Source organism: Fundulus heteroclitus, unplaced genomic scaffold (genome assembly GCF_011125445.2).
Source record: "Fundulus heteroclitus isolate FHET01 unplaced genomic scaffold, MU-UCD_Fhet_4.1 scaffold_101, whole genome shotgun sequence".
In the NCBI taxonomy this organism is placed as follows: domain Eukaryota; kingdom Metazoa; phylum Chordata; class Actinopteri; order Cyprinodontiformes; family Fundulidae; genus Fundulus; species Fundulus heteroclitus.
Window position 1 is genome coordinate 731,401 of NW_023396477.1, and position 18,340 is coordinate 749,740.

General features: G+C 40.0%; 1 protein-coding gene across 1 annotated transcript; it reads left to right on the plus strand.

Annotated features, from left to right (window-relative positions):
* Nucleotides 1-5,513: 5,513 nt before the first annotated feature.
* LOC118558122 lies at nt 5,514-17,621 on the plus strand. The gene is made up of 2 exons (XM_036128587.1): nt 5,514-8,611; nt 14,959-17,621. Exons 1-2 carry the CDS (start codon nt 6,065-6,067, stop codon nt 17,041-17,043), a joined length of 4,632 nt encoding a protein of 1,543 aa, XP_035984480.1. The 5' UTR covers nt 5,514-6,064; the 3' UTR covers nt 17,044-17,621.
* Nucleotides 17,622-18,340: the final 719 nt, after the last annotated feature.

Genomic DNA, 18,340 nt, shown 5'->3' on the forward strand with positions numbered 1-18,340 from the left:
CTCCTAAATGCTGACAACCCAGGAGCCAGACCAGGAAGCAGAGCCGAAGTTTAACACACCTCTCTACAACTTCTATACTGTTATCCACCCCATTATCCCATTGAGACGGTGTCTTTCCCACGGCCAAAACTTAACAGATCAAAAACTGATCTAAAAGGAACAAATCATAAAAACCTAATAAAAATCAATACGGTTCACCTTGAACCTAAAAATAAAACAATTAAATGTAGTCTATTAAATATAAGGTCTCTCCCTCCAAAGACTTTGTTAGTTAACGAATTGATTTCTGATAAACAGATTGATTTGTTTTGTCTCACAGAAACCTGGCTACAAGAGGACTACATTAGTATAAATGAGTCAACTCCCTCCAATTATTCAAATTTCCACATTCCCAGACCTGTGGGAAGAGGAGGAGGAGTGGCAACCATCTTTCAGTCTGATTTATTAATTAGTCCCAGGCCAATTAATAATTACAGTTCTTTTGAACATTTAACCCTCAGTTTCCCTCATCCAAACTGCAAAGCAATAAAACCTCTTCTGTTTGTTGTTTTGTATCGTCCACCAGGCCCTTACACTCAGTTTTTGGATGAGTTGTCAGATTTCTTATCTGATTTGGTGTTAAATACTGATAAGGTTATTATAGTGGGTTATTTTAACATCCATGTTGACACTGAATGTGATAACCTTAGTGTAGCCTTTAAAACTATCCTAGATTCTATTGGTTTTGCTCAAAATGTGCATAAACCGACGCACTCTTGGCTCCATACTTTAGACCTTGTGCTGACATATGGCATTGATTGTGAAGAATTAATAGTATTTCCTCACAACCCTGTCCTATCTGATCATTTTTTAATTACATTTGAGTGTAATCTAACTGAGTTCTCCACCTCCAAAAGAGGGTTCCATTATAGTAGATCCTTATCGGATAATGCTGTATCAAAACTTAAACAGTCTGTCTTTTAAATATCCACCCTATTGCAGAAATGCCCTGTAGATGGCAGCAATGTTGTTTCTTCCAATTCACAAATAGATGTCTTTGTAAACGGTATGACTTTGTCATTGCGTTCTGCATTAGACAATGTAGCTCCCTTGAAAAAGAAGGTGATTATTCACAGGAAGCTGGCTCCTTGGTTTAATTCAGAGCTGCGTTCCTTGAAGCACAATGTTAGGAAATTGGAGAGAAAATGGCGCTCTACACACCAAGATGAATCCTACCTAATCTGGAGGGACAGTCTATTGTTGTATAACAAGACCCTTCGCAGAGTTAGAGCAGCATATTTTTCATCATTAATTGAGGAGAATAAGAATAATCCTAGATTTCTCTTCAGTACAGTTGCCAAACTTACCCACAGCCACAGCTCTGTTGATCCATCCATACCCTTAGCTCTGAGCAGTAATGATTTTATGGGATTCTTCATAAATAAAATTGATTCCATTAAAAATAAAATAATTGGCATCCTCCCAAACATGATTACATCGTCCTCAGTAAGTGAGGCAGCATTGGAGGAATCCGTAGAACCTGTGCAGTGTCTGAACTGTTTAAAAGCAGTAGAGCTTTCTGACCTATCTAAAATTTTAGCTTAATCTAAACCTTCTACCTGTATGTTAGACCCAATCCCAACCAAGTTGTTTAAGGAGGTATTCCCTCTGATCAGTGGTCCTATTTTAGACATGATTAATCTATCCTTGGTAAATGGATATGTACCACAGGCTTTTAAAGTAGCTGTTATTAAACCTTTACTTAAGAAACCATCTCTTGATCAAGATGAGTTAGTAAATTACAGACCTATATCTAATCTTCTTTTCTTATCTAAAATTCTTGAGAAAGTAGTTGCTAATCAACTATGTGAACATTTACAAAGTAATGACCTACTTGAGGAGTTTCAGTCAGGCTTTAGAGCTCATCATAGCACTGAAACAGCTCTGGTGAAGGTCACCAATGACATTCTCATGGCCTCAGATAATGGACTTGTGTCTATACTTGTCCTGTTAGATCTCAGTGCTGCATTTGATACAGTTGATCACAATATTCTCCTACAAAGACTTGAGCATACTGTAGGGATTAAGGGAAAAGCATTAGGCTGGTTTAAATCTTATCTGTCGGACAGATTCCAGTTTGTCCATGTTAATAATAAATCTTCCTCAAACTCTAGGGACACCTGTGGAGTACCACAGGGTTCAGTCCTTGGACCAATTCTATTTACTATATATATGCTTCCCATTGGAAAAAATATTCAGACAGCATGGGATTAATTTCCACTGTTATGCTGATGACACTCAGCTATATTTAGCCATAAATCCTGATGAATCCAATCAGTTACTTCGACTGCAGTCATGTTTTGATGACATCAAAAGTTGGATGACTTTAAATTTCCTGCATTTAAATTCTGACAAGACAGAAGTTGTAATCTTTGGGCCAGAGTCTTCAAAAAATAAAGTTTTTAATCAATCACTTAATCTCGATGGCATTAACTTAGCCTCTGGTAATAAAGTTAAAAATCTTGGTGTTGTTTTCGACCAAGACATGTAATTTAAATCTCATATTAAACAGGTTTCCAGAGTTTCCTTTTTTCACCTCCGGAATATCGCCAAAATTAGAAACATTCTGTCCAGGGGTGATGCTGAAAAACTAGTCCATGCATTTGTTACTTCAAGGCTGGACTATTGTAATTCTTTACTATCAGGAAGTCCACAAAATGCAGTTCGAAGTCTTCAGCTGATTCAAAATGCTGCGGCAAGAGTTCTGATGAAAATCAACCAGAGGGATCATATTTTTCCAATTTTAGCTTCCCTTCATTGGCTTCCTGTTAAATCAAGAATATAATTTAAAATTCTCCTTCTAACGTATAAAACCCTTAATAATCAAACTCCATCATATATCAGAGCTCTGATTACCCCGTATGTTCCTAACAGAGCACTTCGCTCTCAGACTGCAGGTCTGCTGGTGGTTCCTAGAGTCTCTAAAAGTAGAATGGGAGGCAGATCCTTTAGCTATCAGGCTCCTCTCCTGTGGAACCAACTCCCAGTTTTGGTCCGTGAGGCAGACACCCTATCTATTTTTAAGACTAATCTTAAAACTTTCCTTTTTGACAAAGCTTATAGTTAGAGTGGCTCATGTTACCCTGAGCTATCTCTATAATTGTGCTGTGATAGGCCTAGGCTGCTGGAGGACATCAGGGTCTAATTTTCTCACTCTACTGATTTCTTCTGTTCTTCAGTCTACTGTTCTCCAGTTTTGCATTGTATTACATTGAAATGACTGTCGTCATTTCAGCTTTTAACTTTTGCTCTCTCTCTTTTTCTTCATAGTAGGTACACCTGGTCTGGCGTTCTATTAACTGTGACATCATCCAGAGAAGACGGCTCACCCGCTACTACCATCTAATGTAGAACAGATTACTAGATCAATGTGTGCTTCTGTGCTTTTTTGTCTCTCTTGTTGTGTCTCTGTTCTGTCTTCTGTAACCCCAGTCGGTCGAGGCAGATGACCGTTCATACTGAGCCCGGTTCTGCCGGAGGTTTTTCTTCCCACTGTCGCTTCATGCTTGCTCAGTATGAGGGATTGCAGCAAAGCCATGTACAATGCAGACGACTCTCCATGTGGCTCTACGGTTCCCCAGGAGTGAATGCTGCTTGTCGGGACTTTGATGCAATCAACTGGTTTCCTTATATAGGACATTTTTGACCAATCTCTATAATCTGACCCAATCTGTATAATATGATTGAACTTGATTTTGTAAAGTGCCTTGAGATGACATGTTTCATGATTTGGCGCTATATAAATAAATTGAATTGAATTGAATTGAATTCTGGACGCGACACCCCCTCAGGAGGCGGACGGGTTTACCTTTAAAGAACGTTTTAAAAACTATCAGTCTCAATCTAGTCTCAACGCGACGCATAGCTGATTGCTACATGTCTCACGGATCTTCAACATACGCAGCGACAGCGGAGATACATTGCGATGGAGTGACTGAATCCCAGGAGTATAACTGCATTTTCGCCCGTGAGTAAACGTTTAAATGTTTTATTTTTATCTACAACCAATAGCTACTTTTTAGCTCTTAGATTGCAAGCTTGCTAGTTCAGTTCTCTGTAGACTTTTTCCGGGTTTCCCTGTGACGCTAGCGAAATGACGCAGGGGTTTTTACCGGTGAGACGTTGAGGAGCGCTGGAGTTTACCAAGCTTTCCAACGTTACATAGAGCAATATCTGTTCCATCTGCATTAGTACAATATATTTAAAAATAATATTTTTCAGCGCCTACGCCTCGAGATTTGGAAGGAATACAATTTACTCAAACCGACTATGGTGAGATATCTTTCAAGTTTATGTTGATTTTATTTTAACCCTGACACTATATATGTAACAATTTTTTCATTTTATTTCCTGTATTTTAGATTTTAGCGGTCATGATTATATAGACGAATATCCCAGCTCTTCGAACCGGGTCAATCCTAATGTGTACCACGGAGAATTAGCGGCCATTCAACCTCAACCGGACACACAGCGAACGCAACGTCAAAATCAACTGCGCCGCCAGAGGAGACGTGAAATAGGGTTTCACAACGCCTCGGGCTCTGGGCGTCAGAGGATCGGAGAACTTGAAGCTACATACATTGTGATCAGCCCGCTTGAGTCTCCCGTTCAAAACGTTGTGAATTCACCGGATCAAACCGTCCAGGACTTACACGCGACGCGTAAGTTAACTATTTTAACTCTGAATCTAACCCTGATTGTACATTTCCAAAGTATCTCGGTTCGTTTACTGTATTTGCTTATTTACCCGACAGTAACAAACCACCGAGACATTCTCGTTGAAGCAGCGTTTACAGCGGGAATTCAGCTACCCTTAGCCGGATTTAACCGGCCGGACGGTAAATGAACTTTTTTTTTTTTTTTTTTTTTTTTCCTCGTGTAGAGAATGTTTTTAAAGTATCTCTTTGTATGTTTATGATTCCTTCAGTAACCCAGAATACACCGGCTGAATCTCTGTTAGTTGCAGACGTTCCTTCCCACACCTCAACCCCTCAGCCGGAAGGTAAATGAATAGCAGTTTGTTACTATTTTATCCAGTATTTATATTTAACTTTATAAATAAAATTTCTTCAGCTGCTGCCCGTGCAGAGTATCTCACCCCTCCGCGAGCAGCTTCCAGGGCAAGCATACCAGAGCAGACTCCACCACCAGCAGCAGCTCCTCAGCCCAGCTGTAAGCTCTCAATTGGTCATTGTTATTTTTGTTCTGTAGTTATATTTTATTTATTTATTAATTTATTCTGTATGCTCATGTTTGCAGTAACTCGAGCCACCCCTAGCTTGATCAGCGTTCATCTGTCCTGAAGCTGCAACAAGACATCCGTCGGATAATCACCAAAGCTTGTGCTGTGAAAATAATTATTCTGGGTATTATTTAATTTCAAAGCGTTGTTACGATTGGCATTGTAAGTTTTTATGTAAATCTAAGTGTGCAGGTTCCAGTTGCTGATTGGTTCCAGGACGGTGACAACGTGACATCCCATTGGTGCCTTCCTGGAAGTGACAACAATAAAAGACTGCTGATGTGGACTTCCTGGGTCCGTCCTCCACTCTTCCCAATCAGCCACACCTTTAGCACTCTGTTCTGGAGCTTGTAGGAGTGAGCTGCCGTTTCTGTTACTTAAGTTTTCTCCTGTTTTCTTAGTTAGGGAGGTAAGGTGACTGTTATTTGTTTACTTATGTTGCAGTAGGTAAGTTGGTTTATTTCTTTTTTTAGACAGTTGCCTTTTGTTTGTTATTTTCGGCACATAGCTCTCTCTGAAGTTGTTTGCTCCATTTGTGTTACTTTAAAACTATTTTCCTTTTTGTAAATAAATTACTTTCTAACCATATACAACTTTGTATTTGTGAGCTGCTTGGGATGGGAAGAGGATGGATCAACTCTTTAATATGTTATGGTCTGGCCAACCCTAGACAGGTCGTAACATATTAAATTGGGGGCTCGTCCGTTTCTTCTCTCGTTCTGTGTTTGGTAAGTGTTCGCACATTCTTCTGATTAGCAGTTTTATTTTGCACACGGGGCACTTATGGAGAAGGGATTTTCTCTTGAGGATTTTGTTAGTTCACCTTCTTGGACAAAATTGGAAAAATGTAGAAAAAGTGATCTGCTTATGTTGGCTGACCATTATGATGTTAAGGTGTCTTCCAGTGATCGAAAGTCAGAACTGAAGGGAATACTGTGTGAAAAACTGGTGGAAAAAGGTGTGTTGCAAACAGCTGCAGTGAAGGAAGTCGAAGACACTGCACTTGGAGCAGTTGGTGATGCAGCACTGGCTGATGTGCCTGCTGCAAGCTCAGAACCCAGCACCAAATCTCTTGAAGGTATGTCGTCTGAGGATCTGCGTCTCACACTCCATATTAGGGAGGTGGAGAACCATACCAAAGAGCTGGAAGTGGAAGCCATGCGTCTTCGAATCAGAGCTCTTGAACTCCAAAACGGTGCATCTGCAGTTTCACCACAACCACCAAGCACAGGTTCTTCTGTTTCTGTTCCTTTTGACATTAGCAAACACATCACATTGGTTCCGCCATTTCGTGAGTCTGAGGTTGACTCTTATTTTGGCGCATTTGAGCGCATAGCAGTTGCTTTAAAATGGCCGAAAGAATTCTGGTCACTGTTGTTGCAGTGTAAGCTTGTTGGAAAAGCCCAAGAAGTGTGTTCAAGCTTGTCAATTGAACACAGTTTAGATTATGATATTCTTAAGAAAACTGTTTTGCAAGCTTATGAACTTGTCCCTGAAGCATATCGGCAGAAATTCAGAAGTCTTAGTAAAACTGCTAATCAGACATTTGTTGAGTTTGCACGAGAGAAGAACGTTTTGTTTGATAAGTGGTGTTATTCGTGTAAAGTTAAAACTATTGACGACTTGAAATCACTAATTCTGATGGAAGAGTTTAAGAAGTGTTTACCTGAACGGATTGTAACTTATTTAAATGAACAGAAAGCATTATCATTGGCAAATGCTGCACTTTTGGCTGATGAATTTATTTTGACTCACAAAAGTGTATTTCCTTCACAGAATTCAGTTTCGGAAAATGTATCCGAACGACAAAATGCATTCGTGAGGTCAGTGAGTCGAAATGTGCCATCAGTTGCTTCAAAAGCAAACAATCGTGATTGCTTTTATTGCCACGCACCTGGACATTTAATTGCTGCGTGCCCAGTCTTGAAGAAAAAAGGTGTTAAAAACATGAAAACTCCTGCAGGTGTGGGATTAATAAAGTCAACTTCCCGGCCGAATGTACGCTGTGACATTCAACAAAAACCCAAAGTTGATGTTGATCCACAGTTTTTGCCATTTATCTCGCAGGGCTTTGTTTCTTTGACGGGTGAGGAAAAGGATAAAGTTCCAATTACAATCCTTAGAGATACAGGTGCTCATCACTCTTTCTTGTTAGAATCCGTGCTGCCTTTATCTGACCAATCATCTTGTGGTTCAGATATTCTTGTGTGGGGAATAAAAATGAGTGTAATCAAAGCCCCTTTGCATATGGTGCACTTATGTTCACCATTAGTTTCGGGACGTGTTAAAGTAGCCGTGCGTCCACGATTACCTATTGAAGGAGTTTCCTTCATCCTTGGTAACGACTTAGCTGGTGGACAAGTGTTTCCGGCACCAGAAGTTGTTGATGTCCCAGTTTCGCTTACTTCTGTGACTGACTCAGCTGCCACTTTGAATGTGTTTCCTGCATGTGCAGTTACACGTGCGCAAGCTCGTAAAATGGGTGACGTCATAGATTTATCTGGGTCTTTCATGGCTACACTTGATGAAGATGGCTTTGATTTAAGTGACTCTGTAAAAAGGTCAAAATGTGACGCTCCTGAACTTATTCCCAAAGATGAAACTTTGAGTTTGAACATTACTAGGGAAATGTTGATTAAAGCACAGCAGAATGATCCATCACTGAGTTCTTGTTTTTCTATTGCAGATAACAGCGAATCTAAAGCCCCGGTGACCTATTTTGTTGAAAATGGTGTGTTGATGAGGTCTTGGTCTCCAGATTCAGGTGATCTGCAAAGAATAAATCAGGTGGTTGTGCCAAAAGATTACAGGTATCAGATTCTGAGTCTTGCACATGATGCCAGCTTGGCTGGACATCTTGGTGTCAAGAAAACTTATCATCGTGTGTTGCGTAATTTTTTTTGGCCTAAGTTAAAGTCAGATGTGGTGAATTATTGTAGATCATGTCATACATGCCAGTTAGTGGGAAAGCCAAATAAACCGATTTCACCAGCACCTCTTCATCCCATTCCAGTGCTTGGTGAACCATTTGAGCGAGTTTTATTGGATTGTGTGGGGCCTCTGCCAAAAACTAAGTCAGGTTATCAGTACATCTTAACAATAATGTGTGCTGCCACTCGTTTTCCGGAAGCTATTCCATTACGCACGTTAAAGGCAAAGAACATTGTGAAAGCTCTTATAACTTTCTTCTCAACTTTTGGTCTGCCAAAAGTTGTTCAGACAGATCAAGGGACAAATTTTATGTCAAAAGTGTTTGCTCAGGTTTTGAAGGAAATGAAAATTAAACATCAAACCTCCAGCCCTTATCATCCAGAGTCTCAGGGTGCGCTGGTGTTATAAGAATTATTATTCTGAAGTCACTATGGCCTCACACCACTCGGACAGAGGAGGCCTGGAGACCTGATGTCTGTGTATAAGATCCACTGTTTTCTGATTGCAAGGCCAAATGCTGCAGCTGCTGAGGGATACTGATTGTTTACGATAGACTGTCTTTGTTTCGTCTCATGGGAAGGCCACTGTGCAGTATTAGGGGAAGCCCGAAAAGCGACACAGACAGAGACAGGGCAGACAGAGACTGCAGCGGAACCGTGGGGTGCGATTACTTTCCATCTATGTGAATCTCTGCTCTGTTTCTCAATAAAGGTGCTGGAACGTTATACCACCGTCTCGTCATTTAGTAAAGATGGGAACTCAGTTACTATTGTTTAATATTCCACCCAAAACTCCCACAACAATTTGGCGTAAACGAACAAGATCTCCGACCGACGAGCGAGGGAGTCCGGGGACAGGAGCTGCTTTGGCCAACCCGGAGAGGTTATCCGGCCTCTGGTACCCCGAATGGATTTTCAAGGGATGTGGAGGAGCTCCTGGTCTCGGAGCGTCTCTGGGCGTCGGCGCGAAGATCCGAACCTTTCTTTGATGAGACGGTAAGGGGATTATTTTCCAGCTCTTTTAAAAACAAACGCAATTGGTCAAAAAATGCTTGCAAGCTTTTAAATTTTAAACCCCATTTTAAAGTATACCTCAAGAAATTTTAAAATTAAAAACTGTAAACCTAAAAGGTAGTAAAAGTAAAAGCCGGTAGAAATAATGAATTATATTTAATCCTTAAGGCAAATAAAACAGGGTTCGCAATACCGAACGGTGACTAAGGTTTAAACATTAAACTAAAATTCAAAATTTAATTAGAATACGTTTTCAGCTGAAATACGGACTTTCCCACAAGGGGGGAGGAGTGGCAGAGTGATTTTCACCTGGAGAACAGGTGACCGGCTGAGCAGTTTGCAGCTGGTCCATTAAAGTCCTCTTGTCTTGGGTTTGTGCAAGAGGCTGTCCACTTCTGTTGTGGATGAAAGCGGCAGGGATGCTTAAGTCCTTGACTGTTGCGAAGACGTTTGCAGCTTTGATAAGTGGGGACCCCGACCATTATACCAAAAAGGCGACCATCGGATGTGAGGCCTTTCATTTAGTTGGTCGATCGTGCTAAGGACGTAAAAAATAATAATAAAAAACACAAAAAAAGGATAAAATAAATAAAATAAAATAAAAAAGTCTGGATGCAGAAGAGTCAGTGTAATGGGGGAAAGGCAGAGGTTTTTCAGGGTCAAGCCTAGCCCCAGGGTGAGACGTTCGATTTCATGCTGAAAAAACGTAGGGGCCCAGACGCATGACATGCATAAATGATTTGAAATGATTTGATTAAACATGCAGATTTCTCACATAGGGATTATTATTATTACTATTATTTTATTTTATTGCAGTACTGCTACTAAATAATAAAAATAAAATTAAGAGAAAAAAGAAAAGCGAAAATTGAATAAAATGGATAAAAACAAGGAAACGGAAACGAAACTAAAAAGGCGTTGCACCGGGGAAGCGTTTACGTGGGGACCGATTAGGCACTTCCGTTGTGGATAAAATGGGTCTAAACTGCTAATAGCGACGTATAACTTTCAAAAATGGGTAAGCGTCCAAGTGTCTGCGAGACACAGAGTTGTATCCTTGCGGGACTGAAGCGTAAAACCGCGTGTGGACGAAATATTCGGGGGGTCGTAACCAGCGCACGCTCTCCACCTTTTAAACTAAGCGGGAACTTAACGCGTTGAAAACATCTTTCGGCGTTGACGTTTAAAAAATTATGAAAAACATAGAACTATTTAAGATGGTGAAAAAGCAGGCCTGCACGTGTTTGTCTGTCTGAATGTCATCGTTTGTATGTAACCGTACGTATGTATGTATCTATGTAACTAAACGTTCGTCTGTGTGAATTAATTCGGGGTAAAAGTAATGTTCATGGTTTCAGAATGTTCATTTGTTTTGGGAGAACTGCAGCTCCGTAATTCAAATGACATTTTAAGCATGGACTATGTTAACAATAGAGGTACAGTAAAAGAGAGATTTAAATAACAAAGTTTGTTTTTTAACATTAAATATCAGGACCAAATTAAATTGATACACGGAGAGATTAACATGGCTTGAACGGAAATATTTTAGCTTTGTTAGAAATTGGAAATAAGCGTTACATAAGCTTGTTAAGTTTACTGTTTTACAAATTTAGGCTGAGATCCTATCACTTGTTTTTTAGCCCTAAAGTAATTTAAAATTACTGAGATCTCATTGCTTGTAATATTCAATGATTCATCACAAACCAGTCCAGTTGAAAGAAGTTTAGATATACAAGATTTTTGATTTAAATAGATGAGGGAAAACTGTGCTTTGAACAAACTGTATGGAACTAAATATGGTTGCTTTTCTAAGGGTTTTCTATTCATTTATTTTATTTCTTTTTACTTGGGATTTGAATGCAACTAATGAGAAATTTTGAAAAGCGTCAAAATATCAGAAGGCCACGTTACACGCGTCATCAGTTACGAAATCATCTGATGTTATTAGTTATGCTGAGCTGAGGCGATCCTCAGAGGGACAGTATAACCTGAGAAGGACAATACATATGATAAACAACTCTGACCATGATTTAAACATCTGAATGTTTATGGCGAGGCTGGGTCTGTGTGTTCTGGCCTGGGGGCTGATCCTTGGGACAAGGACTAAAGGTGATGTCATTGACTTCAGCCTGATCCAGTTTTGAGTTTTATTTTGTCAGAGACAAAGTTTGATTTATTTTTTATCCTTTTGTTTCTTTTATGTTTGTCATGTTAGAGGGAACACTGTAGTTAAAATGTTTGTGACTGTTTTGCTGTAATTTCTTTTCAACCTATGGAGCGTTTTCTTTGGCAAAAAATGCTGGCAGAATTCATTCTGTTTGCAGGCGTGAGGACTGGAGGATGGACTCTTGATGAGAAGGAGAATGTTGGGCTGCTGAATTTAGACATTGGACTGGAAATGGACAATGAAGGACTATGACTGAGGCATCGGACAACCTTCGACAACAAACACAGATGAGTTCTGCAGACACGACTTCATGCATTTCACTTCAGATTTTGTTGTACACAATTAAAACAAAACACACATTACAAAACACATAAAGATTATGTAAAGGTGAAGACTTTTAAAGAAGCACCTTGATGGAATCATGGAGCAACTTAATAAATTAAGTGGGTATTATATCAACAGTTTAATAAATAAATGAATGAATTAGTTTTCACTATATAGGTAGAGTAATCTGAACTTTTAAATAGCATTTCATTTAATGAACATCTTAGTGTAAGCTGATTTCTGCTACTCCGGCAGGCATCAATAAAACAGTAACAAAAGGTTACTGGATAAAATGGATAAGGTTGCAATAGAATTAGCATAATGACACATCCTACTAACTAACATGGGTAGATTTAGGATTAAAGCATCAGTGTAAAATGGTTACAATATTTATGGAGATTTAGTATCTCTCGACTAGAACAAATAACTCAATAGTTTAACTGGTTGTTAAAACATCCTAAGGGGAAGAACACATAAAACAGAGGTTAGCTAATTGTTAACCTGAAGGCTTTTAGATCAGGATAATTTAATGGTTATCCTCTTACATACAGAAAAGAAGTAAGATTAATTTAATTAGATTAGATTATGGGGACATTTTGGATCTGGTCAGGATGGTTGGGGGGCTGTGATGATAAAAGGGTAACAGCTTGAAGGTGGTATCAATGAATGAAGGTTTTTCTCTGAGGAACATTAAAGCAGCAAAGACACCCCACATTGGAACTCCTGTTTTGAATGGGACGTAAGGTGAGATCCTTACAATAAGAGGCGTTCCACACAGGGGGGTGTGGAGACCCCTGGGGCATGGCACCCAGGACGAGCTGCTGTGGACTTGACAAAGCTGGTGGAACCAGAGGGACGACAAGGTGGTCCCACATGTCATCTGACACCTTACACTGACTGTAAAGGGTTCTGGGTTTTCAGGGTTGCTGAAAACAGAAAGCTTCGGAGAACCTTAACCCTTCCTGACCAGGCACTCAGAATACATAGATCATAGATCAGATTGCGGAGGCCTAGACAAATAGGAACGCAGAGATGCGTTCACCCAAGAACTTCTTAATCAAAGTCCTTAATCCTCAGTTTAAGAAAATAACTAATCACATGTATGGTTTACTTTATTTTAGGATTAATTTGGGAACTAATTCTGATTTGCTTAAGTAGCTTTAGTTGTTCTACAATGTTAGAGCGTTTTCAAAAGCTCCTGTTCTCTCTCATTGCTTTGTTTGTAGAACCTTGGCGTCCTTGAACAGTAGCAGCATGGTATAAATATTTTGTCTTTTCGGTGCAGAACAGCACCTCGCTTTCTTTTAAAAAAAAAAAGAGGGAGAGAGGGAAAAGGCTTTCACATGGAAAGGCTTTATTTTTCTCAGTTGGGTTTTCAAAATAAATGGGAAATGTCATGAAACGAATATGTTGATGAAATTATGTTGCAGAGAACTTCAACTGTCAGACAACAACAGTTAAGACACACATTAAAAGCATTCTGTTAAGAATTATTATGAATTTACTGCAGATACACTTGAACTTAAAGATTACTATTTTAATTAATAATTAAAATTGCAGAATTCTGAAAGCTAAATAATTGTGCACAGAAATATCTTGAATGTGAAAGTGCTTGAAGAATGTTTTAATAAATGACACATGAAAGGGGTTTTGATAAGAACACTAATTACACCTTGTTTCTGTTCTCTAGTGGGAACAAGGACTCGTGTCTGCAGACCATCTTCACAAAGTGTTTTATTAGAGAGAAATGCAAAATAAAATGCTCAGTGCCCATCCAGAACTGAACGCTTATTACCATCCAGCTCAATCATTCAGCCTGAGAGGGGGAACCAAGAAGAGGACTGGGGATGAAGAAGCCAGAGAACTCTGTTTCCTTATTCTTCAACGGGAGGAGTTGCCTGAAGAGACCCTAAGCGCGATTAGATTATTTTCTGCCTTGTGCCTGAATGGCCTGAAGGCTTTCTTAACTTTGCGTTCTTGACGTTTAGGACTCTTCTCATATATTGTGTTGCTGTTTGTTTAACTGCTCTGTTCCACTGACTCACATGTTTGATTTTTTTGTGTTATGAGATCTACACTTTAATATTACATCATGTTGATCAATATGGTTTTATGGGGTAAAAAATGGAAACTGTTTGCTTCAGACACACAAGGATTTATGGTTTATGCACCTTTTGATTTGATATAGGAAGAACCAGGATCGGATTGGCTCTAAAGATCCCTTTAATATTAGCTGGTAATGATAACACTTAGATTCAATACAGGGTTTTCAGGCTCAGATTGGCCGAGAGCAGATTTCCCTGGGAGGGGGGCTTGCCAGTTTTTACTGCCCCCTAGGGGGGTAGCTTTTTCTGGCGTTTCCCCTGCACGCACTGAACCTCTCCTGCCTTTGCTCCTGGTGTTATAAGTTTGGAGTGGTGGATTATTGTCCATCGTAGGGGTGAGTGGAGAAAGGAGTAGGAGGGTATTCAGGGTGGGTCAGAGTAGACGGATTCGACCTTGGTTAATGAACAGGGTTTAGCTTACCATAGTCTAATGTAATTTTAAAATAATGTGCGCATAGGTACCTAAAACAGGCCTTACCTAATTAGATGAATCCTAAATTGTGGACAAAAGCTAAATCTTTGATCTTGTGTGTTAAAGCTCTATGAAGCATTCATGTTGATCTGTATTAAAAGTTCCAGCACTACCCGGTTCCAACACGGGAACCCTTTGGGTCCCACTTTACGAGTTTACAGAAATGGTTCCTCTGTGCTTTGTTCACATTTTCAAGTGATGGGTCATCTTGTTTTGTCTTGATGCTGACGACGCCATCATCAAAAAAAAAAGAGAGGAATGTTATAAGAATTATTATTCTGAAGTCACTATGGCCTCACACCACTCGGACAGAGGAGGCCTGGAGACCTGATGTCTGTGTATAAGATCCACTGTTTTCTGATTGCAAGGCCAAATGCTGCAGCTGCTGAGGGATACTGATTGTTTACGATAGACTGTCTTTGTTTCGTCTCATGGGAAGGCCACTGTGCAGTATTAGGGGAAGCCCGAAAAGCGACACAGACAGAGACAGGGCAGACAGAGACTGCAGCGGAACCGTGGGGTGCGATTACTTTCCATCTATGTGAATCTCTGCTCTGTTTCTCAATAAAGGTGCTGGAACGTTATACCACCGTCTCGTCATTTAGTAAAGATGGGAACTCAGTTACTATTGTTTAATATTCCACCCAAAACTCCCATAACAGCTGGAGAGGTTTCATCAAACTTTAAAAACAATGTTGCGCAAGTACTGCCTTGAATCTGGTAGAAGTTGGGACGAGGGTCTTCCACTTCTATTATTTGCCGTTAGAGAAACGATTCAGGAATCCCTTGGATTCAGTCCGGCAGATTTAGTGTTTGGACACACTGTTCGTGGTCCACTCCAACTTGTTAAGGAAAAATGGTTGTCAGAGTCGTTTCAAACTGAACATAATGTGTTGGACTACGTTAGTAGTTTTAGAGACCGACTATTTCATGTATGTCAGTTGGCCCAAGAAAACTTAGCTAAAGCTCAGAAAAAAATGAAAGCTCGATATGATAAAAAAGCTGTAAGAAGAAGTTTCACTCCAGGTGAAAAAGTTCTGGTGTTACTTCCTTTGAGTGGTTCGAGTCTTCGTGCTCAATTTTCTGGACCTTATGAGGTGGACAGAAAAATTAATGAAACAAACTATGTGATTAAGACTCCTGATCGAAAACGAAAAACAAGAGTTTGTCATATTAACATGCTCAAACAATACATTTCCAGGGAAGGTGTTGCAGATAAAAGCTCTTCAGTTGCTACTGCTTTGGTTTGTTCTTCATCCCCACCCTATCATTTAGCAGATGATAATTTGAGGGAGAACACTGGTTGCATGCCTATGGCTCGCTTGCGAAATTCAGAAGTGTTGGGAAATTTGGAATCTTTCCTATCTCATTTGTCACAGCCTGCCCAAAAAGATATCATTGACCTGATTGATGCTAACTTGTTGCTTTTCTCAGACCATCCACACCAAACATCCGTGCTGTGCCATGATATTGAGGTGGAGGTTGAGAAGCCAATTAAACAACATGCCTATAGGGTAAATCCAACAAAGCGTGTTTTAATACAACAAGAAGTAGCTTATCTGGTTGAGCAGGGTTTAGCCGTACCCAGTAACAGTGCGTGGAGCTCGCCCTGTATTCTAGTTCCGAAACCAGACAACACGGCTAGGTTTTGTACAGATTATAGAAAAATTAATGCTGTCACCAAACCTGATTCTTTTCCACTTCCTAGAATGGAAGATTGTATTGATCGTGTCGGCTCCGCTAAGTTTGTCACAAAGTTGGACCTGTTAAAAGGTTACTGGCAAGTTCCGTTAACACCAAGAGCTTCTGAAATTTCCGCTTTTGTCACTCCTGATAATTTCCTTCAATATACCGTTATGCCTTTTGGGTTGCGTAACGCACCTGCTACGTTCCAACGGTTAATGAAACAGGTATTGTTTGGAGTGAAAAACTGTGAAGCATATTTGGATGATGTAGTCATTTATTCTGGTACTTGGTCAGAACACCTAGACACTCTTTCAGAGGTGTTCGGTCGTTTTTGTGATGCTTCACTTACCTTGAACCTGTCAAAATGTGAGTTTGGGAAAGCTACAATTACGTATTTAGGAAAGCAGGTTGGTCAAGAACAGGTGCGCCCTATTGCTGCTAAAGTGCAAGCAATAATTGATTTCCCTGTTCCGCAGAACAAAAGAGATTTGCGGCGATTTTTGGGAATGTGTGGTTTTTATCGCGGGTTTTGTAAAAAATTTTCAGATGTGGTTAGTCCACTGACTGAACTCGTTAGTCCGCTGAAGTCTTTTGTTTGGTCTTCGTCTTGTCAGGTTGCGTTTGAATCTGCCAAAGCATTGCTGTGCAGTGCACCAGTACTGGCTGCACCTAGTTTTGAGCGTCCTTTTAAACTTGACGTTGATGCAAGTTTGTGTGGTGCTGGAGCTGTGCTTCTACAAGAGGATGAGGAAGGCATAGAGCATCCTGTCTGCTACTTCTCGAAAAAATTTTATAAACATCAGGTTCATTACAGCACAATTGAGAAGGAAGCTCTGGCTTTGTTGTTGGCTTTACAGCACTTCGAAGTGTATATTGGTTCTAGCGCACAACCCGTACAGGTATTCACTGACCATAACCCGCTCGTGTTCATCTCCCAGATGCGAAACTCCAACCATCGGCTGATGCGCTGGTCTCTGCTGCTGCAAGACTTTAACTTGCAGATTAATTATAAAAAGGGGAAGGATAACGTCTTAGCTGATGCTTTGTCTAGGAGTTTTAACTAAAGTGAATTAAACACTCAAAGGTGTGTTTAATTTTTGTGAATGGGGGTGTTACGATTGGCATTGTAAGTTTTTATGTAAATCTAAGTGTGCAGGTTCCAGTTGCTGATTGGTTCCAGGACGGTGACGACGTGACATCCCATTGGTGCCTTCCTGGAAGTGACAACAATAAAAGACTGCTGATGTGGACTTCCTGGGTCCGTCCTCCACTCTTCCCAATCAGCCACACCTTTAGCACTCTGTTCTGGAGCTTGTAGGAGTGAGCTGCCGTTTCTGTTACTTAAGTTTTCTCCTGTTTTCTTAGTTAGGGAGGTAAGGTGACTGTTATTTGTTTACTTATGTTGCAGTAGGTAAGTTGGTTTATTTCTTTTTTTAGACAGTTGCCTTTTGTTTGTTATTTTCGGCACATAGCTCTCTCTGAAGTTGTTTGCTCCATTTGTGTTACTTTAAAACTATTTTCCTTTTTGTAAATAAATTACTTTCTAACCATATACAACTTTGTATTTGTGAGCTGCTTGGGATGGGAAGAGGATGGATCAACTCTTTAATATGTTATGGTCTGGCCAACCCTAGACAGGTCGTAACAGCGTTCATAGAGTTAGTTTGTGATATATTAATTGTATTCAATCCTGATTACGTAAAAAATCTTAATGATATTCTATTTTTTATTTGTATCACAGAAACCTCAAAGGTTATTGAGCAAATTCCGCCGTCAGGAGACGGAGCACAGCTCTACTGCATGCAGGCTGGAGAACTTGTGAGATCCTGCCAGATCCAGCTGGATCAACTGTTCCGGCCGCCTGCATTGCATCGTACAGCAAGTGAACAGAGACATCCTTGCTTGATCAGCCTCCATTCATCTGTCCTGAAGCTGCAACAAGACATCGGTCGAATATTCATCAAAGCTCGTGCAGTGAAAACGATTATTCTGGGTATTATTTCATTTCAAAGCTTTCATAGAATTAGTTTGTGATATATTAAATGTATTCAACCCTGATTACATTAAAAAATCTAATTATATTCTATTTTTTATTTGTATCACAGAAACCTCAGTGATTATTGAGCAAATTCCGTCGTCAGGAGACGGAGCACAGCTCTACTGCATGCAGGCTGGAGAACTTGTGAGATCCTGCCAGATCCAGCTCGAACAGCTGTTCCAGTCATCAACACTCCACTCAGTGTAATCAAGTAAAATTGTGACCTCTGTAAACATGGGTAGCCAGCAAATGAGAAATGCATTAAATGAAATGTTGAAAGCTGTAAACGAATTACAAAATATACCTGTTCATGATACGTCTGG